The 27,667-nt window shown below is 37.6% G+C and overlaps 1 protein-coding gene across 3 annotated transcripts; it reads left to right on the top strand.

Moving 5' to 3' along the window:
* Positions 1 to 2,125: 2,125 nt before the first annotated feature.
* Positions 2,126 to 26,978, top strand: LOC100259179 (probable serine/threonine protein kinase IRE4). Of its 3 annotated transcripts, XM_019216512.2 has the most exons (18): positions 2,126 to 2,438; positions 3,084 to 3,178; positions 3,258 to 3,473; positions 6,994 to 7,719; positions 7,894 to 8,232; positions 9,914 to 10,086; positions 10,164 to 10,416; positions 12,023 to 12,115; positions 12,404 to 12,544; positions 12,655 to 12,747; positions 13,418 to 13,616; positions 13,693 to 13,778; positions 15,400 to 15,488; positions 16,400 to 16,451; positions 16,534 to 16,590; positions 23,888 to 24,037; positions 25,606 to 25,680; positions 26,619 to 26,978. In XM_019216512.2, the coding sequence occupies exons 1-18, from the start codon at positions 2,216 to 2,218 to the stop codon at positions 26,712 to 26,714; spliced, it is 3,156 nt and encodes a 1,051-aa protein (XP_019072057.1). In that variant the 5' UTR covers positions 2,126 to 2,215; the 3' UTR covers positions 26,715 to 26,978. The 3 variants fall into 3 exon arrangements, with proteins under 3 accessions (XP_019072057.1, XP_002282958.2, XP_019072058.1); XM_002282922.5 differs by having other exon boundaries at positions 6,994 to 8,232; XM_019216513.2 differs by having other exon boundaries at positions 2,322 to 2,438; positions 3,263 to 3,473; positions 6,994 to 8,232.
* Positions 26,979 to 27,667: the final 689 nt, after the last annotated feature.

Below are 27,667 nucleotides of genomic sequence, written 5' to 3'. Positions count from 1 at the left end.
AAGTAATTAGAAATATGAAAACAAAGGTCATTGAGTCATTTTCTTTTCCTAAATATTTTCTCAAAAAGATTAAAGCAAATATAAATTAGAAAGATAAAAACAGATGACACTAAGTCCTTTTTTTTTTTCCTAATATTTTCTTCGGAACCAGATAGAAAAAGAATTGATATTTGATCGATCTTCTTACATTCTTCTCTATGATCTATCGTGATCTATCCCATTGACCATCTTTTTAGCCTTATTTCTTAAAATTATGTTAAAAAATAAGGGTTTTAGCGAAAGAAAGTAAAAAGGGGAATAAGGATGGAAAAGAAGGGCAATGAATTTCTTTCTTTGCCTATATTTTCACGAAAACAAATAAAAGAGTAGTATCTTATTGGAGTTAAGGTTTTAGATAATTCAAACAGTTATTTGAATCCTAAAACCTTTCCAACAAATTCTGCTCAACATCTTGTTGATAACACCAGCTATAGAGTTCCCAATGATGCAAACTATTATCCTAAAACCTCTCCACTAAAGTCTCTGACAACATATTGCATCAAAGAATTCACATTAGGTTTCTATTTTATATTTTGAATATTGTACTTTGTTATCTAAATGTAACAAAACACAAAAATTATCTATAACAATAGTATCTTCTTATGCTCTATTCATCAAATATTTTCTTATCTTTATTTTACAGATTTTACATTCTTCACGCTCTCTCCTTTCCTCCTCACAACCTTATTTCCGTTTCCTTGGCCTCTCTCTTCCTCCCTCTCCTTTTTCCTTTCCCACTTCACAACTTTGTTTTTAAAAACCGATTCACTTTATGACCATTATCAAGAAAGTGAACATTGGGTTTGGCCCGCCTTAATTTACCCAGATGATTTTTTTATTTTTTTTTCATTTTGATTAAGTAGATCCATCCATGTGTAACTGGTTCAGACAAAAAATTTACATCCGTTCAACTTTTATTTCCATACTTAAAATAAAAAATAAAAAAATCTTAATATCTAATTCCTGAAAATTCACTCAGAAATCATTAAAAAAAAATCATTAAATTTTTTTCTTGTGTATAAACACATTTAATATTTATATAAATTAAACATATAATTGAAAAATCATTTATATTTTTTACTTCTAAAAATTCTAAAGGTAGAAGTATGTTAAATTGTACCTTGGTTGTTTTGCTCAAATAGTGAGCCAGGATTGCTGTATTTAAGTTCCATAGGATATGCTCTGAAGGTTTAGTAGGTCAGGAGGGCAAGATAATTGGTTTGGTAATGAATCCCTAGACGATGATAATGCAAACTGATCACGCGGTTCCTCCTTTTTCATGCTCAGCCTCTTCTGTCTCCGTCCTGACTTCTGAGTTAGGCGAATTGCCCCGTTCTTAATGATTCCATGCCAATCCACAAAAGGCATTTTGGCAACCCGATCCTCAACTGTCAAGTATGAAATGGCATAATTGTTTATCACGTTTCATTTTCAACGTATTTGTTCGAAAAAAAACCAAAACGAAATAAGAGACAAAAAGAGAATCTGCCACGGCAGCCACCGAGTAAAAGCGAGGAAGTCAATTGGAAGTTGCCTTGGGCATGGTGGGTCCAACTGTGACTAGTACGGGGTAGGCTTGTGTGCAAGCCCAATATTTTGAGCCCAAAAAGGAAAGACCCATGATGGACTTGAGACTGGAGAACGCCCCAAAACCAACCTCCACCAGTACCAGTTTTTTGTAGTCTACTGTCCACATCTCATTCCAACTTCCAACGGCCACAACAAAAATACCGCCTTCTTTTCACACGTCATCCCACAACCTAACCCCGTCATCCAAAACCACGTGGCTTCCACGCGGCACTCCAGCGCCAGTGGTTTTAAGTCATATCGTCACGAGTTTCTCCACTCTCAACGATGCAGATCAAAAAGACGAGTCTAGCTAATCCACCATTTGCGATAAGTCAAAACGCCTAAATCGCGTGCTCAGTCCACTACGAGAAAATGAGAAATTAGCCTTCCCAGGGACAGGTGTCAGTCGTAGGAAGCAAGTGCCGGTTTCCCTTTTGTGCGTTTTTTTTCTTTTTTCTTTTCTTATATTAAATTTTTTCCTTTTTCTATTTTTGATTTGTTTATCTTTCTTCACCAGACTATTTCAGCTCTCTGCCTCCGTGGCCGCCAACGGAACTCAGCGTATCAGTTAATTTCCGTTTTAAATTGGCTCCAATTATTCTTGTTAATGGCGGAGCCGATTCGAAGCGGTGGAGATATTTCAACAGAAATCGGTATTCCGACCGGGTTGAATCGGATCAAGACTCGTCGAGAGTCTTCCAAGGATCAACTGAATTGGAAACCCGATGATGACGATAAGTTTCATGAGTCGCGGCCTCGTGGAATTTCAAGGCCGCCAGCGAATCAGAAGCATAACAAAGGACATGCAAAATTCGCTGGCTCTATAGAAGGTTTACGGTTTTGATTCTTGTGCTTTTTTGTTGAGTTTCTTAATTCAGCTTGGTTCCGTTTGGTTGCCGAGAAAATATCGGAACAGGAAAAAAATTAGAAAAATTGAAGACAAGTTCTTTCATTGTTTGGGGCCGAGAAAAAGCAAAGCCGCCGGTCGATCGAGCGTATTGGTTTAATTGAGTTGATTTTTCTTTCGCGGAAACCAAAGAAATAGGAAAAAAAATAATTTTCTAAACATCTCACTTCTTTTCCTTTCCGCAGTTCTCCCAGCAACGAAACTTTATTCTTGAAAGAAGTGCTTGATAATGGTCTCTGCAGAAAAATTGTAATTGACTGAAATTCCCCTCCTATGGAGGAAAAACAGTTACCACAGAAATAAGAATTTTTTTCTGGTCATATAGATGCATGTTGTTTGTAGCAAATTTATGGTCAATTGCTTGCTTTAAACTGAACTCTAAGCTTTAATCCTCAATTACTTGAAGTTAGGCAAGTGAATCTTTATCACCATTCAACTTTATCCAGGGCCATCTTCTATCCAATTCAGTGTTCTTTGTTCTCTAGTTCTTCTACCAAAACCTTTTGATTACATAGTAAAAGAATTGCAGAAACTTTATAAAAACTTAATGGTTTTATAACTGCCACAGGATTCCATAAAGGAAAGAAGATTGCTCGGTGGTTCACCTCACATCTTTCCAAGGATTCCAGTCAAGGTTTTGATGATGTTCCTCCAAAAGTTCAGGTGAGCTTTTCCTTACAAAGCAAACGATGGTTTATGTTATGCTTATAATTTTAATCAAGCCCTGTTCCTAATTTGACAGGACAGTAACTCTAAAGTCAAGGCACCCGACAAGGAAGGTTCTACAAGAACTAAACAATGGAAGGAGGGGAAGCATTTGACTGGAAAACAATCTTCACCAGAGGGCTTAAGCAGTATTAAAGTGCCAAAAGGTTTAAAAAGTTTTTCACATGAGTTAGGACCAAAGGGTGGCATTCCACCTTCCCATCCTCGGGCGCATAGCTACAATGATTTGAAGGTATCTCTATAGTTGCTTGAACAAGAACTTGGTTAGATTTTGCAAGCCATTGCAGTAACCGAGAATGCTAAATCTGATCCTTTTGGTTAGCATCCTTAAAATGAAGCAATTTTATTGCTAAATTGTTGATGCAGAAGTGTTGGTAAAAACTTGTTGCTTTTCTTGACTGTTTGACTACTGTATCAGGCCTTAAGATCATCTCGAATTTTATACAGTAATTTTTGTTGGTCATCTCTAGCACCCTCCCTCACTTGTGGCCTCATACCAGTATGGGGAGAGACAGACAAACCCATAAATCATGAGCTCAATCCTTTGGGTTTGAACGTGAGCTCAGTAAATTTAGGAAATAAACATGCAGTGGGTTTTGAACTCATGGCTTTCTGCTAAGTGAGGCTTTGATATCATGTTGGAAAATCAATTTTTCTACAAGTTTAATCTGTTAGGATTTCGACTCACAATGCATATCATGCCCTTTAACAGTTTTTCATTGCTTTGAAGGTAAACTTTTTGAGTTAGACATAAACGTCACAGTAACACCCACCTCATCTATACATGATCAACTATTATCTATTTTTTTATTTTGTATATAATTTTGTAGTTTTCCTCATCTTCTCTAAGGTTTAAAAAGTATGATGTTTACATGGCTTAAATCTTTCCATCTTTTCAAGATTTACCGTCAAGAATTAAGAATGAGAATAACAACTAGAATTATGAGGCGTTTTTGGGTTTAAAATATATGTAATTCTGTGGTAGGTGTTCATTAAAGAACATTTGAAATAAAGAGGGAGCATGGGGTTGTAATGCTTTGCCCTATCCTTGCCTTTCTAGAACATTGACTGAATATGCCAGGTTTGCAACAATACTACTTCCTGTTAAAGAAATTAACCTAGGATGTGTCTGGATACCTCAAGATGAGTGTGAATGCATTGTGATGAATGTGATGTTGAATGCCATCAAAGAGTACAACCACGTCATCACTAACAACCATTTAGTTTCAGATGTGACGACTAAAGCCTTAGAGCCAACATATGGTATCGAGAGTTAGGTCATGGACTTGAGTCATAAGTACGTCATGTTGAAAGAGTGATTGTTAGGTATGGAATAATATTGACTTCTCGGGAAAGAAATGGACCCAAAATAGGTTTTACTGCTTGGATATGAGTGTCAATGACTTGTGATGATGGTGAACGTGATGTTGAACCATTAAAAAGGTTTAGCTTGAACACATTAGTAGCCAATTGGTTTTGAATTGAGATGATTAAACCTTAGGTTTAAAAAGTACTACCAAAGGCATGTTCTGGGTTTGAGTTACAAGAGTGCCATGATGAGAAAGAAGTGAGCCCAAGAATGGGTGTGTATATCTTACAACCCTTGAGATTAGTGTTACTTGGGAGGAGGTGTGGTGGCTGCTAGGTATACAACAATGTCATTACTTGAAACCCTTGATAGGTGTGCCCCAAGGAAGGGATTGTTAAGCATGCAACAATGCTAGTTCTCAAAACATGATAGCTCAAAGTTAGGAGCCTAGGGATGGGTGAGTATGACCCTTGAGATTAGTGTTTCCTTGGGATGGTTAAGGCTCAAGATGAGTGACTTCAATGTTATAAAATGATTATGCTAACCCAAGGATTAAAATATCATAAATTGCATAAATATTGGCGACTGAGTTTTATGAAAGTATCAGGAGATATCAGAAATATCATACGTAAATTTAGACAAAAAATGTTTGTGAGACAGAAATTGATTAAAACTTACAAAAAATGTTGAAATTTTTTTCAAAAAATGATAAAACAAGCAATAATACACATATTGATGTTATTTTATCGAAGAAAACAATATATGTATGAAAACATTAGATTTTATTTTAGTTACCCAACAATGATACTCGACATGAAAGAATGTCATTAAAGAACTAATATTGGTTGACCCAGTAAGGTCAAGTTAAAAGTCTATTTAAACTTCTTTATGCGGTTGTGTGGGCCCAAGACTTTAAGTATTTCATTTGGAGATCAATTGACCATCAATGAATGTGTGACTATGCCCTTTTATAGCATTTGACATAACATTGATTTCAAGGTCAAGTTCATATCTTGGGTCATATTGGGAGAAGGATTGTTAGATATGCACCAACAATGCTCCCTAAGAAAAATGTCATAAAAGGATTAATATTGGTTGTGTGGTTCTATTGGCTCAAGGTTTTAGTTATCTCATTTGAAAAACCAATTAGGTATCGGTGAGGGTGTGGTTATACCCTTTTATCGCATTCAACATCACAATGATCCCAAGACATCCACACTCATCTCGAGGCATACCAATAGCCATCCTGAGGCAAAGCTCGTACTGATGCATACACACCTATTCAAAGATTCATTTCTTGAGCCATCATCTCCTGAGGAGTGGCATTCTTGCAAGCCTAACAGAATGTATATGATCAGATTAATCAAATGATAGCTTAAATGATTAAAAAAAAAACAAAAACTCTATACATGGTATTCTGCTGACCTATATGGTTATCTGCCATAGAGCTGTAATAATGAACCTGGGATCAGAGGAAAAAAGCCCAATGTCATAGATGAATTTTTGAAAGAGAATCAGTCTAGAATGAAATGCAATCCTTAAAAAGAAGCAAAACTTTTTAGACCACACATCTCTCTATCTTTTTTCTCCCTGTATATATATGTATATGTGATGTGTAGAAGGAAAACTTTTCTGCAATTGTCATTTTAGGCCACATTTGGTATGTGGTATTAGGTGTTTGGACAAGTTATACATTTAGGATGTTATATTATATATTAATGTTGTTTTAAATTATATCATAATATAAATATTTAGATTAATTCCTTTCTCCTTCACACCAGAGGTTTAGTTTTTTGGATCATGACTTTTAGTATTAGAAATTGATTGACATAAGACCGAAAGAGCTAGAATATGGAGGACAATAGCATAAAGGAAAGTATTTATGATTATTGGTTATTTACATCCATCTCCATAATAGGAATTAATCCAATATAGAGGGGAATGTGAGAAAGACCCAGATAAGTGATTCCACTCATTCAATTCAATTGTCAACCAAATGTTGGATTTTTATATCCTATTCCATGCTTTTAAGCAGTGTTTCAAACATGTATTAATGCATATTTTCTTTCCATCCCATTTCTAGTTCAAAGAAAAAATTTTCTGGCAAATGTATTCTATTGTATCACTAATTTCATATGACCAATAAAAAAAATGCTTATTAGAACTGCAAAACATTATTTATTCTCAATATTGTAACCAGATAGTGGTTAAATCTTAGGACCATTTAGCTGCATTTTGACAAGGTTAAACTTAAAATCTGTCCTTTTTGTAGGGCACTTGCATGTATTTAAACAAAAGGATCAGAACCTGCTAGAATTCAGCTAGCTATGACTAATTTGCCTCTCTCTCTCTCTCTCTCATTCATTCATTCATGTGTGTGTGTGTAATATTCTTTATAGTATTCTTTTTTGTCTTTGTTTTATTTTTTTGAGTTGATCTTCAGGAGCTTCTGGGATCATTGCATTCAAGATTTGATGCTGCTAAAGAAGTGGTGAATGTGGAGCTGTCTAGTCTTACTGGGGATATCATGGATGCACTTCAGAGGAATGACTCATCCCCAGGACAAAAGATGGCAGAAGGTCTTCTGATTCTTGCTCAGCAATGTATGGAAATGACTCCATCTGAGTTTCGCATCAAATGTGAAACAATTGTCCAAGGTCTGACGGAGAAAAGGCAACATTGTCAAACGGCATTTCTGAAGTGGCTCTTCACACGCATGCTTTTTATATTGACACGCTGTACTAGACTGTTGCGGTTTCAGAAAGACAGTGAGCCGATTGATGAGAAATCTCTTCATAACTTCACAAAGTGTTTGGAGAGCATTCCTGCTGTTGAAATGAACTGGGCGCCCTATTCCAGAATTGTTGATTCTGGCTCAGATTATGATAGTAATGGGAAGAGTGATGCCAAACATGAATTACAGTGGCGAAACAGGGTATCTTCTCTCCTTGAGCAAACTTGGTGCAGGTCTGAAGAGCCAGCTGACAAGAGTGGTATAACTTCTAGAAAAGATAGCATGGTTTTGGTACAAAAGCCACTGTCTCAAAATTCTCAAATTGATTTCCTTCCACATATTGAACAAGATGGTGATTACCCTGGGAAGTCAATGAACAGTTTTGAGGATGGCTCTCTTCATGAGCCAGAACGGGGTTTAGATGGATCTGATTCGGTAATTTGTCGGATATGTGAGGAAAATGTTCCTACTTCTCATTTGGAATCTCATTCTTATATATGTGCTTATGCAGATAAGTGTGATTTAAAATATCTAGATATAGATGAACGCCTTTCAAAACTTGCTGAGATTTTGGAACAAATTATAGAGTCACGTAATCTGAATTTTCAGGCATCATTTTGCAGCCCTGAAAATTCAAGAATGCAAATTACAAACTCTGCTGTTATATCTGAAGGTTGTTCTCCCAAGATAAGTGAGTGGCGAAATAAAGGTGTGGAAGGGATGTTTGAGGACCTTCATGAGATGGACACTGCCTGCATAGATGATTCCTACCTTACAAACCCCCTTAACTTGAAGGGCCACTGGGGTACAAAGCTTAGCCAGTATGGTGCACCCTCCTCAACTGGAAGCATGACATCAATGTCCTCCACAAATACCCCGAGAGCAGGTCATTTTGACTTATTCTGGCTAGAGCACAACAATCCTTCTAAGCTGGAGGATGTGCAACAGGTTTGTCATTCTTGTGACAATTTAGGTACCTTCAATAAATGTTATTGTTATGGGATAATTTCACTTAAAATATGCCCCATGTAATTTACTAAAAATGATGAATGAGAAATTTTGTAAAAGAAGCTTATCTTATATTAAGCAACAGAAGATTTCTGAACACCATTCACGTGGCTAAAAAATACCTCTTATTGTTTCTTTCTCATATTTTGATCTCTAATTAACTTATATGTAAGATCAGAACCTAGATGTGTTACAATAAAGAATATTCTTCCAGATATTTCTGGCATTTGCTTGCTGACTTGAAAATCTTTGTTCAATTTAATGCATTCAAATAGTATCACTATATTAGACATTGTCACACCCTCAGGAATACTCTTACACAGTTCTGCATTGAGATGGCTTCTTTTATGGCTTTTGAGATTAATAGGTTTAGAGATAAAGGTTTAAGGTTAGGCAGAATTCTTATTCAAAATAGTACAGAACAAGAGGAAAAAAAAGGTCTAGTCAGAAGTTAACATTCTGCTCAAGGCAGATTCATGTTTCAAATTTTAAAGACTTGTGTTTCTCCCCTTAAATTCAGTTTTTCTTTTCTTGTTTGCACCTAGTAATTAGTGTTATACACCAATTTAACCATTACTCTTTCCTTTCTTGTTTTGCACACATTAATTAGTGTTAAATTACCAATTAGCCTAATTCTGTTTCTTTTCTTATTTGCACACCATTAACTAGATTTAAGTAACCAATCTAATACAAAGGCTTAAGCTTTAGGTAATGAGCCTATAATATATATGAGGTTAACATTACTGCTCATTTAGGACTCTAATCCACACCTGGAGAAGCATGCAACAGATCAATGGATCACAGAGAAATAAATACTTAGAGAGACTCTCCAAGACCTCTAGAAACAAGAACAAGCTCTGAAACCATGTTAAGATGCTAGTATAACCCAAAAACTCAATCTATTAGGTAATAAGTTAACAATGTATACCAGGCGAGATTAGTTTAGTGCCATTATCCAAGCTTGAGTAATGACAAACCATCCTTTTGTGATTCTGTGAATTTGTAGATTGTATACAAAAGCATGGGTTTATTGGAGAGTAGACTGCATTCATGTGTTAGGGGGATTTGAATTTATTTATAAAGAAACCTCCCAGTTAGAACACTCAGTTTTTTTCCTTTGCTGCATTTATTACATTTATAAAATTTGTGTTCTCCTTTACCTGCTTTTTTGCTTGTTTCCTTCCTATGTTGTATGTTACATGGTTGATAATAATTTTGAGAAGGTATACTGTGAAGGAACTAAAATCTGTATTAAGGTCAGCATATTACTTAGATCCATTACCCACTCAAGTTTGGTTTTCAAAGGTCTGGAAGGGTAGAATTTAATCAACCGAACCTTCTGTAAAAAGTGGTTGCTTGTCAACTTGAATCCACACTTGTGGTGTAGTGGGCCCAGAAATTTGTGGGAAGTTGAGGAGTTAAAAGTGAATTTCTTATTGGAACTTCATTAATTACTCTTTCTGTCAAAAAATTTAGCTGTTTTCTTTTTTCTTGTCACGTATTTATTATATTTTGATACATTCATTGTCTCCCTTTATAAGGTCTCTTCAGACATATGCTTTATAGCCATTCAAGTATTCATTTAAATTCAAACTCTGGTAATTCAATTTCTCTTCCACAGATGGCTGACCTTGCAGACATTGCCCGCTGTGTGGCAGGCACAGATCTATCTAAAGAAGGATCCTGTGACTTTTTGCTCGCCTGTATGGAAGACTTACAGGATGTTTTACAGAATACCAAGCTCAAATCTCTTGTAATAGACACATTTGGAGGCCGGATAGAGAATCTTCTAAGGTAATACCTCAGTTTTCAAAGGAAAGTATCTTTTTATTGTACCAAATACAATTCTCAGGTAATTTTTCCTGTTACAGAGAAAAGTATATTCTCGCTTGTGAATTAGCAGATACAAAAAGTCCCAAGAGTGATAACAGAATTAAGGAGAGCTCTAGGCTTTTGTTTGATAATGCATCCCATAGTAGTACAATGTCAACTCCTCTACATCCCTTACATAAAGAACGGACAAGCATTGATGATTTTGAGATTATCAAACCAATTAGCAGAGGTGCCTTTGGTAAAGTGTTCCTTGCACGAAAGCGAACAACAGGAGATTTATTTGCAATAAAGGTGAGCCATTCAATCCTTTAGATCTTTTCTACATATGTGTGCGTGTGTGTGTTTGTATAAACTTTATGACACTTCAACCGATGAAAAGATATTTGGAGTTTCAAATTCATTTGGGCATAGGGATAATATAAAGAAGACAACAAAGAAACTTGAAATAAAATAATAAGCATATATATATATATAAGTGGTTTGCTATGACTTTCAGGTAACCCTTAATTTCCATTAGAGATTTCAAGTATCCCCATGAAGTCCAATACCCAAAATAGCAATTTGTCATTTTTGGTTTCATTTCATCAAAGCACCTTTCCTTCTATGCACAGATTGCAGCCATCATATAGTGGAAAACATGACCATAAAATTAACATAGTGAATATTAAGTATTAACACCTAGAGAAGACTGAATTCCTGAGAAGCTGGATGTGCATCAATTAAGTTCAAGATGGGAAGATGGGAGTCAAGTCTAGAAGTTTCAGTCATGCAGCTTGATTAAAGAGTACAAGAGGAAGGCCAAAAAAATGTCACCTGAGGTGTTGAGGAAAATGTTTGTCATTTAAAATGTGAACCGACCTTAGCTTTTTTCCTTTCCTTGAGTCTCAAAATATTTATATGCTTTTAGAAAGTTAAAGCAAAGTTTTGAATTGTCATTCAACTTTAATTTTTAGGGCCATATAATCTGTTAAATTATAGGCGATAGTGTCCATCATCACAACCTTGACCCAGGTTCTTTTAAACTTTTTTTTGTTGTCTATGACATTTGACACCATGTTCCAGTATTCTCTTTTTTTTCAGTGTTTATTTCCATTAAGATATATGAGTATCAAAAATGGATAATATGGCCATGAGTACATTGCATTTTGGGTTTTTATGAGATTATCATGTCTGACATTATCACTCATCCTCTTACCAAATTACTTCAGCATGAAACTATGTCTGGATTTTTTAACCTTTGGAACCTATTCCAAACAGAGGCCACAACTAGTGATTTCCTAAAATTTGGTTAGCAGTCAAAATGGATTTCTTCAATAGAAATAGATTATATGTTTTGATGCAGAAAAAAGAAATGGATCTTCTGCTTCATGTCAACATTAAGTGGAATTAATACAGGAATGCCAACAGATACACTAAAATCTTAGTTTTCCTTTAGGGTTCACTTAGGCATCCCTTGAAATTATGGTATATTAGCATGTCTTTCTCTGGACCAGAATAAAACTAGCAGCTTGAGAGTGTCATTACAAGGGAATCTGATATTGATCCCATCACTCTCCTTTCTTGTGATCACTCCCATTTGCTAATGGCCATATTCCAGATGATAAATTCTGACCTTCAAATTCTATTTGAAACAGGATCTACTCATTCAATTTTGATTTGACAAACAAACATGCCAAGAGTTTATCTTTAGTGTATCGATTTTCTTTCATAGGTCTTCAACATTGTGGCACTGTTTGAAAAAAGTTCTGCTGCCGTGCTTTTGAGCTTTGAAATATAGTAGTTAGCCATTTCAGCTGTAAAATTTTTGCATCTAATGTTCTAGGTTTATGTACTTGTTGGTTTGAACTTCCTGTTTCAGTCTAGAATCTTGAGATGATATTATCCATTGCTTATGCAGGTCCTCAAGAAATTGGATATGATACGGAAAAATGATATTGAACGGATATTAGCAGAGCGTAACATACTTATTACAGTTAGAAACCCTTTTGTGGTAATATTCTTTTCTGGAATTATTTTAGTTATGAGACTTGCTTGTTGTGGGTTATATAACATATAATTGCACCTGCTTTAAATATCTTCATAATGTTGGGATATATGTGCTACTAATTGGAAGATGTGATTTAGTTTCCAATTACTGCATCTTTTTATTAATCCTTTCTTTTCTTGTGCTTCAATCATTAGAGTTAATTTCTCAAGTAGATAAATACTGTCTTTCCAGAATCTTTTAAGTTTTAGAATTGTATACATTTCATATGAATGTATTGTCTTGCTACTGCAGGTTCGCTTTTTTTATTCATTCACCTGTAGAGATAATGTCTATTTGGTTATGGAATATCTTAATGGAGGTGATCTATACTCTTTGCTCAGAAAACTCGGTTGCCTTGAAGAAGATGTAGCTCGTATATATATAGCAGAACTGGTTTGTTGGAAATTCCTTCACTAAGATGGTTTATTAAGAAAATTAACATTGGAATATGCTTATTTAGTTCTTGCCTGACCTTTCCTTGAGTGGGTGCTATCCTGTTTCAGGTCCTTGCTTTAGAATACCTGCATTCTCTTGGCATAGTGCATCGTGATCTGAAACCAGACAATATATTGATTGCACATGATGGGCACATAAAGGTCTGGTGTATGAGCTCTGTTGTGCTCCTGATTGATTGTTTAGATACTTCAATAAAATAGTAGTTTTGGTAGTAAGCACTGCAGTTTTATGTATTCATGCATAGATTCAACAGACTATTTACATATATTATGAGTTGAGGTTTTATTGTATTCACATATATTGTTGAAAACTAATCATGCTCAGAACATTCTTCACTAAAAACCCCATTACATGAATTTCATTTTTGTCAAACCAGAGGAGGACAAAGTTGATTTTAAGTTTTCAGCTACCCTGTTAATTGCAGAAATGCCCTCTAGATTTTCAAACATGGCTTTTAAAAAATTATAGATAATTGCTTCTTTTTTATTTTAAATCTTCCTTTTTGCAATGTCTAACAGAAATTTATCTTATGAACTCATAGACTAACAGTTTTCAGTCGCCCTTTTATTTTATATGATTTCAAATGAACAAAACTCATTGAACTCGTATTCATTTAACAAAAGCTCAATGAATCAGTTAGCTACAAGCCCTTCTAATAGGAATTGTCAGATTTGTTCCCTTACAGTGGCTCCAATGGATTATACATTGTTATACTATCCTTGTATATGGTCCGTAGCATGTAGGTTTGAATTTTATATCTGCATTAGTCTTTTCCATGCTAGTGATGCTAATCATTACTTATTTTACCAGCTAACAGACTTTGGATTATCAAAAATTGGCCTCATAAACAGCACAGTTGATTTATCGGGGCCCGAGACAGATGGAAGCACTGATGCTTTTCTAGATTCCCTTAATCTGCACACTCAACAAACAGATGATAGACATCGACAATCAGCTGTTGGGACACCTGACTACTTGGCTCCAGAAATCCTTCTTGGAACAGAGCATGGTTTGGACACAATCTGCATTCAGGTATTGTTCAAGTATACTGGACAGCTGAAATGACCTCCTGGGTGTTCCTGCAGGTTATGCTGCGGACTGGTGGTCAGTGGGAATTATCCTATTTGAATTAATTACTGGAGTTCCACCATTCACCGCTGAGCATCCAGAGGTAACTCTTCATACTGAAATATTCTGTCTGTTTCCCTCTAATTTCTAGTGCATGTTGAGGAATGGAAGGGTGATTGTATTAGAAGGTATAAAGCTATTATTATCTTTTGAATTGGGTTCTTTAGAATCTCATTTAAGTGACAGGATTTGTAATTAGTCAGAGTTAGGGCCTCTTGGGCTTATCTTTTAACTTCTAAGTTATCAATTGAAGCAGTAGAAGACATAGTTACTGTTGCTACACCATCGAATATTATGTTTAGAAACTGTATTTAAAAAATTCTTTTATTAAAAATAAACATATTTTGAAATTTTTAAAAATTTTGATTAAACAAAAATCTACTTCAGCACCGTGTTTGAGGAAAAACATGGGTCTCTCTATTTTTCAAAAACATAGATAAATCACATTAGAGAGTGTAGAACCCATTTTGAGAGTTTTATCTGAATACCCTTAAATTTTCATTTGATTTTAAAATATTGCTTTTAGTGTTGAAAAAACTCTATCAAATAGGGATTTAATATGAAACTCTTGCAATGTATGGCTCATATTATTGACTGGAATCTGGAACAACTATATCTCATTTAAAACCTGCTAGATTTATTTATGTCTTAAGAAGAATATCAGAAATGTGCTAATCGACTGTATAGATTTTCCTTTGGATGTTCATGTCAATGCAGGGTTCTCTTTTGTCAGTGAGTAACTTTAAACTTTCTTTTAGTATAATCTTAATCATCACATAGCTGCAAATACCTTTTGACCATTGGAGACTCGATCAAATGTTTATGCATCTTCAGTTTGTTGGATCATGAAATCCTTAATGGAAATTATTTAAAAACACTTGATGTTGTAGGTTAAGCAAAGTGTAACTAAAATATCTTAGTAATGTCCACATCCATGATCGCCCATGTTGATGGAACTTGACATGATTAAAAGGATGTGCCAAATACAACTTTCAATTTTTTTGTTTCCTCCCTTCATTATGTGCGGTGCTGGACAGTAGTGTCCAACACTTGTATCTCAAATCTCCACCCACCTTTTTCTGTTTTCCTTCCAAATGAACTTTCTAAGCTTGTATAGTTGTGTGAGTATCCATGAAACAGTTCCTCTGATGTGACTTGTGTAAGTGATAAATATCATCTGCTTGAGAAAAAAATATTTGATGATCAACACACTCTTCTCAGTCCTCAGAAATTCATGCTATATGGATTTGCTTTGCGTTTGTAGAACTTGATGAGAAATAAAACTGTTTTCAATATAGCTTGTCTTACACCATGCACTGAATTTTCCTCTTCTGCCCTTTATATTTCTATGCTGAGTGCCGACTGCTCATTAACAATGTGCAAAAATGTTTATTTCTAGTAACCTATCCAGATGTTATCACGGATGCTACCCAATAACTTCCACAGTGATGCATGACTGCATTAGATTGTTAGTGCTTTTTCTACACTTCATTTATATGCTCTAAATAATTGGCAGGCATTTTATTCATCCATTAACTTTGTATTAATTAATCATCCTTACATGGGCTGCCTTTCTATGAGCACATTCTCTTTTATGAATAGAGTTTCTCCAATTAGAATAAGAACCATATCCTTTTAAGACCAACATTTTCATGACTCTGCAGATAATCTTCGACAACATTCTTAACAGGAAAATCCCCTGGCCTTCTGTTCCTGGTGATATGTCCTATGAGGCTCAAGACTTGATTAACAGGTTAGTACAGTTTTGAGCCTTTGAGGTTTTTTTAATTATTTTTTATTATGTAATGGTATTGGGTTGACGTTATCAATGTTGAAATTCATTGTTCCTCTTTATAAATGGTTTGATCAGTTTGTGTCTCAAGTACTTGGATAATTTTTTTTGATAGGCAAATATCTATTATATTAACAGAGCCTAACAAAAGAGCGCACTAAATTATACACAGTACATACAAAGGCACCAAGAGGCCATACCAAGTGGAGGGATACACAAAAACCAACTCCCACACACTACATAGAGCTCAGTATGTCAATGAAGTCCAACATGGACACTCAAGGACTTGGATAATGTTCTCGATATTAAATTAGTTTACAGTATTGCTATACCGATGATATTAATATGAAAACTGCAGTTTCAGAGGGAAAAAAAAAATACTTACCAAGTAGTTTGTTGTCATGATAATATGTAAATTTTGAAATATATGATTTAGGAATTGCAAAATGCTGATGGATTTGATTTAAAATCACAACCTGACAGCTTAACTTTGTAAGCTGCATATATTTCATACATTCATGTGTGATTCTGTATGTAGTAAGAGGATTGAGTTGTTTTTATATTGTCCTTATCATTATTACTATTACGTGCTATTGTTTATACGTGTGTTTGGCATGTGCCAGACAGCATGAATTCTTTATATATGTAATCATACTGAAACAATTAATCACACTCCCTAACACCTAGTATGTGGATTAAGAGGGTGTATCTTGTAATTCTTGTTCCTTAAGTTTAGTATAATAAGATATGCTGTAATTTCTGACCTTCACATCTATACAACTTTGCATTCAGATTGCCATGTGTATGCATGTTTTACTGTCATGGAGGTTTATTATTAAATGATACTCATGGTTTGATCCTTTTCTTCCTAGGTTTCTTATTCATGATCCAGATCTGCGCCTCGGAGCAAATGGATTGTCAGAGGTTTGCAGTATTAAAGCACTAGATAGTCAATGTTAAGGTATTATAGATTGGTTTTTTGTAACTGTCTTGGTCATTCTTACAGGTGAAAACACATCCTTTTTTCAAGGGAGTTAACTGGGACACCCTTGCATTACAAAAGGTAGGAACATGCTCTTCTTGATCTTTATGAAGAACACAATTCTTATGCTTGCAATTATGGTGTACACGAATCACATGCCCTGCCTTTGTGCCACTTGTTCATTGTTTCATTCATTGTTGCACCATGAGATTTTATTTCATAGATGAATAGCACTTGGAAGAGCAATCATGAGATTTTATTTCATAGATGAATAACACTTGGAAGAGAGGAAATGGGTTTTTGTAATGGAGACATTTTTGTGATATGGTGATATTTTGATGCTTCAACGTGGATTAAAATGGTGTGCATGGAGGGTATCACAAGACCTAGAAGTGAAAGTCTCAATGGAAGAAAGGTGAAATCTGCAGTTTGACTGCTGGTTTCAAGTTTCAAGTTTTTTTACTTTAGTTATGGCAAAGTTTTGGGTAGCGATTGAATCGAAGACGTTTGAAGTGTCTATAGAGGAAATCAAAGGGAAACTAAAAGGTATCATTGTGGAAAGGAGTAGAGGCTTTTCCTCTTGGATCAGGTTTGGGGCATCAAGCTTGAGGAAGCTACTGGAATGCTTTGAAGAATGCTGTAGGGAGGAAAAGAAAGGAAGATTGGTTAAAGTCTGGGAGGAAGAGGGAAGAAAGTTCCGGTTGGAGAGGCGTGTAAACGGGGTAGGAAGATACGTCTTATGCTCTGTTGTGGACGTAGAGGCTAAAAGATTCTGTTTAGTCTTTCCTGAAGGAAAGGGCGTGATAGGAGGATGGGCCATTCTAGCCGAGAAGCTAAGGGCGTTGGGGATAGTTACTAAAAAGGAAGACAAAGGTGCAGAAGCAAATCAAATCAGTTCAAAAAAGAAGGATGCAACAATAGATGATGAGGAAGAACGGTGCAGTGGTAAGAAGAAGCAGGGGGAGAAAAAAAGCTTCCTAGATGTGGCTAAAGGACCGGCTGGAAGGGTAGGCGAAGAGCTGTGGCTCCAGGTAGGAGGCAGGGGATTGAGGAGGAGGGAGGAAGTTTTGGGGCGTTGCCTAGTTGGTAGGTGGGAAGGGGCAGTGATGGAGATGGAGTTAGATTCGTTTAAAAACTGGGGGAAACGCAGCTGGAATCTTAGGAAAGGTGTTAAGGTGATGAAGCTAGGAGAACCTTTCTTCTTATTGGAATTTGAAGATGAAGGGGAAGCAGAGAGGGTATTAAAAAGGGGGACGCGTAGATTTAAGGATAGGCTGCTGCATTTAGAGAGATGGAGTGAGGAGGCTGGGTGTTTACAGGTTGGAAACCAAACAAAAGAAGTTTGGGTAAGGGTGGTGGGACTTCCACTACACTGTTGGAGTGAAGAAATGTTTAAAAGTATTGGTGATTGCTGTGGAGGTTTGGTGAAGGTGGATGAAGATACAAAGAATCTTTCTCAACTTCAATGGGCCAGGATTTTGGTAAAGAATAGCGGAAATTTTTTTCCAGGAACTTTGAATTTAGTGGTGAAGTCCTTCTGCTATGCAGTCCGCCTGTGGTGGGAGGTGCAGCCTAAAGTTTCTGCAGTGGAGTCGATGATGAATCTGAGATGGAGAGAAGGGGAAAGGATGAGGGAAAAAGGGAATGAGGAATCACGCGCCGGGAACAACGGTGGGGAGGAAAAGGAAGGATGGCGTGCAGCTGAAGCTGATGGATCAGGTGCAGTCAGAAAAAGAACGGGAAAAGAAAAGTGTGATGGCGACAAGATGGGAGCTTCAGCTGATGGGTTGGCAGGATATAGCAAGGAGGAAGGAGAGGTGGGCTCAAGTGAAAAAGACTGCGTGGATGGGCTTGATAGATGCAAGTTTGGGTACGAAGTGACCCAACCCAGTATTAGTCAAAGACTGGAGCATGAGAGTACTGAGGCGTGGGTAGAAAAACAAAAGGTTATAAATGGGTCAAGGGCTCGTTGGGAAAGGGGCCAGTCAAGCAGAGGTGGGGAATGGGCTGCTCATGAAGGTCCTTTAAGTGTTAAAAGAAAGTTTTTGGGCCAGATGGATAATAGGGGTGAGAAGTGGGCTTCAAGGGTGGATATCCCTTTATTGCAACGGGATGGGCTGGGTCTTTTGGACAATAGGCCCAAAGTGGTAGAGAAAGATGGGCAAGATGATGGCCCATCTTCTTTTCAAAAGGATGGGTTGGGCCGGCTGGAACACAGATCCAGAATGGCAGGAGGAGAGGGGCAGCCCATCCTAGCTTCAGTATGGGCCCCGCTTGCTTATAAAACCCCCTGGGATGAGCTCGGCGTAAATGCTAGGGCTTCGTCGTGCCTTGAGCCAGCTGAGGAATTTTTCGCTGAAGACAGTCTGGTCGGAGGGATAGGGCCAGCAGCGGCGAGAGGGACACCAAAGCGATGCTCATTAACGGATGAATGCTTCTTGGAGGAAGCCACCAGGTATTCCCTCTTAAAACCTTCGACTGTTTGCGTATGGGGGGGTCGTTTCTTCTTCTTCTCCTTTCTCTGGGTTGGGGGGCTCTTTGCTTGAGATGGAGGAGAGATGTGGCCGTGAGGTCGTTCTGAAGGAAGCCGAAGAGGGGTCAAGTATCAACCCTCTAAGCATGCGTCCGGCAGAAGAGAGAATGGCAGAGAAGAGTACGAGTGGGTTTTTCCCGCTAAAAGATGGAAGGAAGGAATGGGGCGAGGAAGAGGAAAAGAATATGGAATCATGAAATTACAGCTGTTTGGCAAAGTTTTGCCATTGTTTGGGGATGCCAATAGAGGGCTGTGAGAGGGAAATTCTGAAACTTCTCCATAAAATGAGGGATAGGAGAGATAGAAGTGAGAATCTAAGCGGAAAAAAGAGGAAAGGACAGAGAACCTCAAGATTTGACCGCGAGTTGAAGAAACTAGAATGGTCGGTTAATTATAGCGGGTCAGGAGGGGACAGGGAGTATCAAGAGTGTGTTACATGAGGATTCGAATTGTGTCATGGAATGTAAGGGGGGCAAATGACAGAGAGAAAAGGAAATTGATTAAAGATGTGATTAAAACCCAGAAAGCAGATTTAGTGTGTCTCCAGGAAACAAAATTGCAGGAGATGACGAGTGCAATTGTGAGGAGTTTAGGTGTAGGTAGATGTCTGGAATGGGGGGCTTTGAATTCAAGGGGTGCGGCGGGGGGAGGGGGGGGGGGGGGGGGGGGGGGGGAGTGGTGGTGTTCTGGGACAATAGGGTGCTGCAGTTGGAGGAAATGGAGGTGGGCAATTATTCAGTTTCCTGCCGGTTCAAGAATGTTGAGGATGGTTTTTGCTGGGTTTTTTCAGGAGTTTACGGGCCCTCTGTGAAGGTGGAGAAAGAGGAGTTTTTGAGCGAGTTGGGGGCCATCAAAGGGCTGTGGAACGAACCGTGGTGTGTTGCTGGCGACTTCAACATGATAAGATTCCCTACTGAGCGGAGTCGAGGAGGTCGCCTGTCCCCATCAATGAGGAGATTTACAGAAGTGATAGAGAAGTTAGAGTTAAGGGATTTACCCCTTCAGGGGGGGATGTTCACGTGGAGTGGAGGTTTTAATAATCTCTTAAAATCGAGAATCGACCGGTTTCTTATCTTTGAAGATTGGGAAGCTCATTTCCGGGAGTGTATTCAAGGTGTTTTGGTTAGACCAGTATCAGATCATTCTCCAATTATTCTTGATGGAGGGGGGATGACGAGAGGGCCCACTCCTTTCAGATTCGAGAACATGTGGCTGAAGGAGGAAGGCTTCAAAGAGGTGCTCAGGAGATGGTGGGAGGGGATTCAGATTAGTGGGACAGCCAGTTACATTTTGAGCGAGAAATTAAAGGCTTTAAAGCCGATCCTGAAAAAATGGAACACAGAGGTTTTCGGACAGATTAAGGTTAAGAAGCAAGAGGCGTGGAATTCTTTGGATTTCTGGGACAAGGAAGAGAGGGTCCGCGAATTGTCCTTGGAAGAGGAAGAAGCTAGGAAGGAGGCAAGAGAAATGTATAAGAAGTGGGTCCTTTTAGAAGAAACGTCATGGAGGCAGAAGTCCAGGGAAATTTGGCTGAAAGAGGGGGATAGAAACACAAGGTTTTTTCATCAGATGGCTAATGCTCATAGAAGAAGGAATCAGATGAATAGAGTCAAAGTGAACGGGAGATGGTACAATAAGGAAAGGGAGATCAAAGAGGTGGTGTGCAGGGTGTACCAGGGGCTGCTGGCAGACCCGGGGGGGTGGAAGCCCAGTTTAGACGCTTTGATGTTTGAAAGGTTGGAAGAGGGGGATATGGAGGGGCTAGAGAAGCCTTTCACGGAGGAGGAGGTTTTTAGGGCTTTGTCAGGCTGTTGTGGAGAGAAAGCGCCAGGCCCTGACGGTTTTTCAATGGCTTTTTGGCAATTTTCGTGGGATTTTGTTAAAGAAGAGGTCATGAACTTCTTTAGGCAATTCCATGAGTCCGGGAGCTTTGTAAGAAGTTTGAATGCAACGTTCCTAGTCTTGATTCCTAAGAAAGGGGGGGCAGAAGACTTGAAGGATTTTAGGCCAATTAGCTTGGTGGGAGGGTTATATAAGTGGCTAGCTAAGGTGTTGGCTAATAGAATGAAGGGTGTTTTAGCCAAGGTCATCTCACCGGCCCAAAACGCTTTCGTGGAGGGACGGCAGATTATGGATGCAGTGTTGGTCGCTAATGAGGCAATTGACTCCATTGTGAAAAGCGATAGAGGGGCGATTCTCTGTAAATTAGACATTGAGAAAGCCTATGATCATGTGGATTGGGATTTTCTTTTAGCAGTGATGGAGAAGATGGGGTTTGGGGAAAGATGGTGCAGGTGGATAAAGTGGTGTCTATCCACTGTTAGGTACTCAGTTATGGTGAATGGAAGTCCTACGGGTTTTTTCCAAAGTTCAAGGGGGTTAAGGCAAGGAGACCCTTTGTCGTCGTACCTTTTTGTAGTGGTGATGGAGGCTTTCAGTGTGTTGATAAAGAAGGCAGTGGATGGGGGGTTTTTGGCGCCTTGTTTGATTCGGGGAAGAAGAGGCGAAGGGGTCCAAATATCACACTTGTTGTTTGCTGATGATACACTGATATTTTGTGAAGCAAAGGAGGAGCAGTTGTTGTATATGGGCTGGTTGTTAATGTGGTTTGAGGCAATTTCAGGGTTAAGAGTAAATCTGGAGAAAAGTGAGCTGATTCCGGTTGGTAGAGTCGAGAATGTGGAAGTGTTGGCTGATGAGTTTGGTTACAGGGTGGGAAAACTGCCTTCCACTTATTTAGGAATGCCGTTAGGTGCCCCGTTTAAAAGTGTTGCAGCGTGGGATGGAATAGAAGAAAGATTCAGAAAGAAATTGGCTATGTGGAAGCGTCAGTACATTTCAAAAGGGGGGAGAATTACCCTAGTGCGTAGTACTTTGGCAAATTTACCGATTTATTTTATGTCGATTTTCCAGATGCCTAGAGTGGTTAGAATCAGATTGGAAAAGATTCAAAGGGACTTTTTGTGGGGTGGCGGGGCTCTAGTGCAAAAACCACATTTAGTTAAGTGGTCAATTGTTTGTTTAGACAAAAGAAGCGGAGGGTTGGGGGTTAAGAATTTTGGGGCCTTCAATAGGGCTTTCCTTGGCAAATGGGTGTGGCGTTTTGCAAATGAAAGAAAGGCTCTGTGGAACCAAGTGATCAGAGGGAAGTACGGGGAGAAAAGAGGAGGGTGGAGATCTTGTGAGCCTAGGGAGGCCTACGGGGTTAGGTTGTGGAAGGCAATAAGTAAAATGGGACATCAAGTGACCCCTTTTGTTGGCTTTGTGGTGGGTGATGGTGAGAAAGTGAAGTTTTGGAAAGATAAATGGTGTGATACCATCCCTTTGAGCGAGGTATTTCCTTCTTTATTTGCTTTAGCTTCAAACAAAGAGGCTTGGGTAAATGAAGTGTGGACAGCCGGGGGGGAATAGGGGGCAAGTTGGAACCCTTGTTTCAATAGACCTTTCAACGATTGGGAGATGGAAGAAGTGGAAAGGCTATTTTGTTGCTTGGAGGGGAAGAAGGTTAGGGGGGATGAGGAGGATAAGGCGAAGTGGATGGCATCAAAAGATGGGGACTTCTCGGTGAAATCTTTGTATAGGACTATGCAGCCGGGGTCTCCTGCTTTTTTCCCTTCTAAAATTATATGGAACTCTTGTGTGCAGCCCAAATTGAGCTTTTTTGCGTGGGAGGCTTCTTGGGGGAGAGTTCTAACCTTGGATCGCTTGCAAAAGAGAGGTTGGGTTATGGCAAATAGGTGTTTCCTTTGCCATAAGAGTGAGGAGACAATTGATCACCTTCTTATTCATTGTGAAAAAACGAGGGAAGTATGGATGGTGTTCCTTTCCTTTTTTGGTGTTTCGTGGGTGTTCCCCCGTTCGGTCAAGGAAACCCTTTCAGGGTGAAGGGGGTCCTTTGTGGGAAAGAAAAGGAAGGTGGCGTGGCAATTGGGACCGATATGCTTGTTTTGGGTTATTTGGAAGGCTAGAAATTCAATTGCTTTTGAGGATTGTGAGCTGTCCATTCAAAAGTTGAAAGCATCTTTTGTGTATTTTTTGTGGTCGGAATCCAAATTGTGGATAAAAGATGGTCCTTCGACCTTAATAGATTTTATAGACTGGGTATGTATGCGTTAAGGGAGAGGTTTTTTTGTTTTGCCTTGTCCTTTGATGTTTGGGCCCTTATGTAAGGGGGTAAGTCCCTTTATACTGTAATTTGGTGGGTCGCTTCTTTAGCGCCTCTTTGCAATACAATCTTATACTTATTGATAAAAAAAAAAACACTTGGAAGAAGCAATTTTGTGTTTTGCATTCTTTATTTATTATTCAGAATGGCTTATGCTTTGAGGTTGGGACAGAAATCTTATGACTGTAAAGTATTATTTCTTTTAGTAAAACTTATGCTGACATGATTCATAAACAACTGATACCATTAACAGGAGCAACTTATGTAATGGATTTCTTTTTAACGGTGGAATTCCTTTTGGTTTAGAGGAAGGTTATAAAATTAAAAACTGTTGGGTTTGTACTATTAGCGATAATCTGATGTTTAAAATAACAAATAATAGATATTTCTTTTATGTATATTGATACAGTTGTTTGCTCTTTTATGCACAAAACTTCAAACATGCCACTTAGTGTGTTCACAATCTGTACCACTAAGGTGTTTGTTTCAGCCCCATAACAACTTAACATTACAACAATTTCATTCTTTCCAGCATGTGTGTAGGTGTGCACTAACATGTGTGATTAATGGATGAAAATTGATGGTGTATATTTATGAATAAATCTAGGCTGGGAACTTTGTTTCTTATAAAACATTCTTTCCTAATTGTTAACTTCGAAACAACTTGATTCCGTGTGTAGGCCGTCTTTGTACCACAGCCTGATAGTGCAGATGATACAAGTTATTTCGTTTCACGGTACTCTCAAATTCCTAGTGGGTTGCCAGATGAACAGGACTGTAGTGATTCTGCTACTGATTCTAGTGACCTATACTCAAATTCTGGACTTGAGGTAAATCCACTTAAATCATTTATCAACTTTCCTGTCCATGAATTTAATATGAGGATTACAGTTCACTTCCATTATAACTGATATTGGAGATTTTAGCTGGAAAGGTTTTTTGAATAAAGCTAGTATTGCATTTAATTTTTACACAAATTTAAGATTAGATTCTTAAAGTTACCAGGAGCCTATACTTTATAAATCCCTGTTATATTAATGTTGTGTAATTAAAGAAATTTTGGAGAGTAATACTCTGTAAGGAAAGAAAATTACAATTAAGAAACCTCGACATAATGCCATCTTGCAGGATCTTCTTGTTTGGCTTTATTCAAAGGTCTGATCAACACCAAGTCAATCATGATGATTCATAAGAAAGTGAACCATGATTTGAATGCCTTGAGTTTTCTAGACAAATACCAATTTTCTTTTAAATAAGCAAGTGAGAATTGTGGAAATTTGACAGGCCTCTGAACTGTTTTAACCTTGTTGCCTGCTTCATAAGGATTATTCCCAGGATTTGTTGTCTTCTATTTTTGTTGTTTTACCTCTGGATATGATATTTACACAAATAAATAAATAAAATGCAATGGCACGTTTGTCTTGGTGACAAAAAGATTAATCTAACTTGATGAATCGTGTGATTTCTCTAGCAGACTGCCAAGATTACTAATTTATTAATTGATTATTTGATAATTTTTTGCTTCAAAATGGTGCTATTCTTTAGCAGCAGGAGATATGTTGTGTGATGCTTATAGAGTCATCCTCCTGCAAATATTCTAAAATTAATTAAACCTTGTTTGGAAGTGCTTCTTAAATGTTAAAAGAGTGTTTTGAAGGTCAACCACAAGTTTTAAGAATGTTTAAATAGAACTTCTAAATGTAAGCCTCACACTTCCCAACATGTAGTTGTTTTGGAAAAATAGGGAGACTCATGCTTTTTCTTAAATGCGATGCAGAAAGTAGATTTTTGTTTAATGAAAATTTTTAAAATATCAAAATTGTCATTATTTTATATAAAAACATTTTTAAAGTACAGTTCCCCAAAGTAAAATCAGCCTCATAGTAATAATACTTCTTTTGTGTAAAGGTAGAAATTAAAAGCTATTGCTAACAGCATATATATATTGTAGGCTAACAATACTTAATCTGCGAAATGGCCTGCATAGCCTATTGCATAGTGCCTGTTCATGGTGACACCTTAAGTAGCAGAGAATGTGTCATTGTATTGATATCACATGTTTCTGTCAGCTTAGGAACTGATATGCTTTCATCTTGTTCCCTGCATACTGCTTGAAATGGATGCAAAATTCTTTTCTTTACCATGGCAAGACTCAGTTAGTTACTCAAAAAGTCAGATAGCTAATCACTTGAATAATTCTTCTTTACCATTACAAGACTCACTTGGTCCCCTTAAAAACTTGGGAGCTAATCACTTAAAAACTTGAGAAAAAAGTGACACCCAGTAGGTTGAAACAAGCTTGTTTAATTATGGGTGAGACATGCAAAACATATTTTCCTTTGTCATGAGTTTCAGCAGTTGTGATTGGAAGCTTATTCTGTATGAACTTTTTCTCCAGATGGATGAATGCGGTGATCTGGCGGAGTTTGATTCTTCCCCTCTGAACCTATCATTGATAAACTTCTCTTTCAAGGTATGACTGCTTCTCTCCTGGAAACGGAAGCATTTTATAGGATTAGACACTTCAAGTAGAAACACACGCACAATGAGCTGCTAAGTTGGGTCACAATTAATTATTGATTAAAGTTATAATTACCCTCCCAGTTGTTCTCTTGGAGGAACACATGCTTCAAAATCTTTCAATTCACCCAATTCCAGAATTATTGATATACACGTGATATGAAAAATAATGAAAGAGTATTTTCTTGGGGTGGTATTTAAAGTAGCCTTAGTGATACATAACTGGAGGAGGTTCTATCAACATCTAGGAGGAGAATGCTGGTGCACTGGCAGCAACTTGAACCATACCCACAAAAATGAGAATTTGGAAAAGAAATCACACGATCCCTTATGTTTGCATGTTTACTGACTGCTTTAGTTTATTTTAAGATTTCACTTGCTTTAGAAGTATTTTCAGCATGAAATGGCAAACTGCCTGGGCCAAGTAATAGTTTTGAAGAGTTAAAAAACCATTGATACCTTTGTTATTATTGGTACTCTATTTCTCAGTTTCTGATTGGGCCCAGAAGAAATTTATCAGATTAAGCTTTTCTCTACTATTTACAATGGAAGAAAGCCAAAATCACTGCCTTAAACCGTTGGCTTTTCTTCATCTTTGCCACTCCACCATCACTACCACCAGTACTTTCACACTGCAACTACCTCCATCACAGCCATTACCACCCAACATTGGGGCACTTCATCACCTCTTTCATTGCCGAGGCAATATTTGTGCCCCAGCCTCCACTGCTTGTGAAACATGCTGGAGCAACACTTTTTTGAGGACAGAAAACTCCAATATCTTTCATGTTAGAAATTGTGAATGGAAAACTTGTGAAGCATATTTGTCAAAAAAATTAACAATATAATTGAAGCCTGTTTTGGTTGCTCAAGGGAAGTTAATCTTTGCAGAATCTGTCGCAGTTGGCATCCATTAATTATGACGTGCTCTTGCAGACTGGGAAGGATCCAACAAAGTGCAGTCCATCCAAATCTCGAGACACTTAAGTTCCTTGTTCTTGGTAGGGTAGAACTAATTTTTCTGTTAGTTTTATAGCGATTATACCACAGTAGAAACACAAGAAAAATAAAAAAAATGGATGTAAAAGAAAACAAAATAAGAAAAACTTCTGGAGACATTAATTTATGGCTCCTTTACCTTCATTTACAGAGAAAAATCCAGAAGCATTCTACTTTGATTTTTTTCTTTAAATAAAGGAAAGAAGTTTTTTTTTCTTATTATTATAATCCAGCTACATATTCTTTGCATCATTGTCTTAATTGTGGCATTGAAGGGTCCTCTTCACATGACCGGACCCAGTGTGTCAACTTGCGCAAGCATGATTGTGAATTATGTAATGGAGTGTGGCCTGAAGCTGATAGTCCTCTGTATGCCAAGCTCCTTTCCTTTCTTCTATTTTGTCCTTGAATTCCACCATTTTGACAGATCATCAGATATAAGGTCTGTTAACCTCCTCCAGTAAATTAAAACCAATCTTTGCGAACACATGAAAGAAAGAGAACTTGGAATCACATCTTGAACCAGAAAATATTGACCACCGCACACAAATGCTAAAAAGAATGGCTCAAAATTGTACTCCTTAGAAGGGTATGTAATATCAGCCAAATTGATTCTACAAAAAGAACCAGACACAATAACTTGTGAAAAAACAAACCAGAATAATAAGGTTGGTGTGGCATGCTTATCTTGACCATGTTAATTGGTGAAAGCTTTTGAAATGACAGGCATTTTCTACTCCTGTAATCACCCAGTCCTTGAGTTGGGCAAAATTTAGAGCTAAGCAAGCAACCATTACAAGAACACAGTACCTTTGCCAAGAGTAATAATGGTCATTCACATCGTGGTGCAACCCTTGAGGTTGAAAGATTTTCAGTTACTGAGATAGCCTGTACCTGGAGGGAGTTTGAAATCATGGCTTAAGCCCTTTTTAAGGAAAATT

Source organism: Vitis vinifera, chromosome 18, assembly GCF_030704535.1.
Source record: "Vitis vinifera cultivar Pinot Noir 40024 chromosome 18, ASM3070453v1".
Lineage (NCBI taxonomy): Eukaryota > Viridiplantae > Streptophyta > Magnoliopsida > Vitales > Vitaceae > Vitis > Vitis vinifera.
The sequence above is the reverse complement of the archived record's forward strand: the minus strand, read 5'-3'. Positions and strand labels throughout refer to the sequence as shown.

Bases quoted from the DNA above. Each gene is read 5' to 3' on its own strand.
- LOC100259179 (XM_002282922.5), top strand. From the start codon at position 2,216: ATGGCGGAGCCGATTCGAAGCGGTGGAGATATTTCAACAGAAATCGGT. The intron at 12,748-13,417 runs GTCTGGTGTATG...TTATTTTACCAG, and splicing joins CACATGATGGGCACATAAAG to CTAACAGACTTTGGATTATC. The intron at 13,779-15,399 runs GTAACTCTTCAT...ATGACTCTGCAG, and splicing joins TCACCGCTGAGCATCCAGAG to ATAATCTTCGACAACATTCT.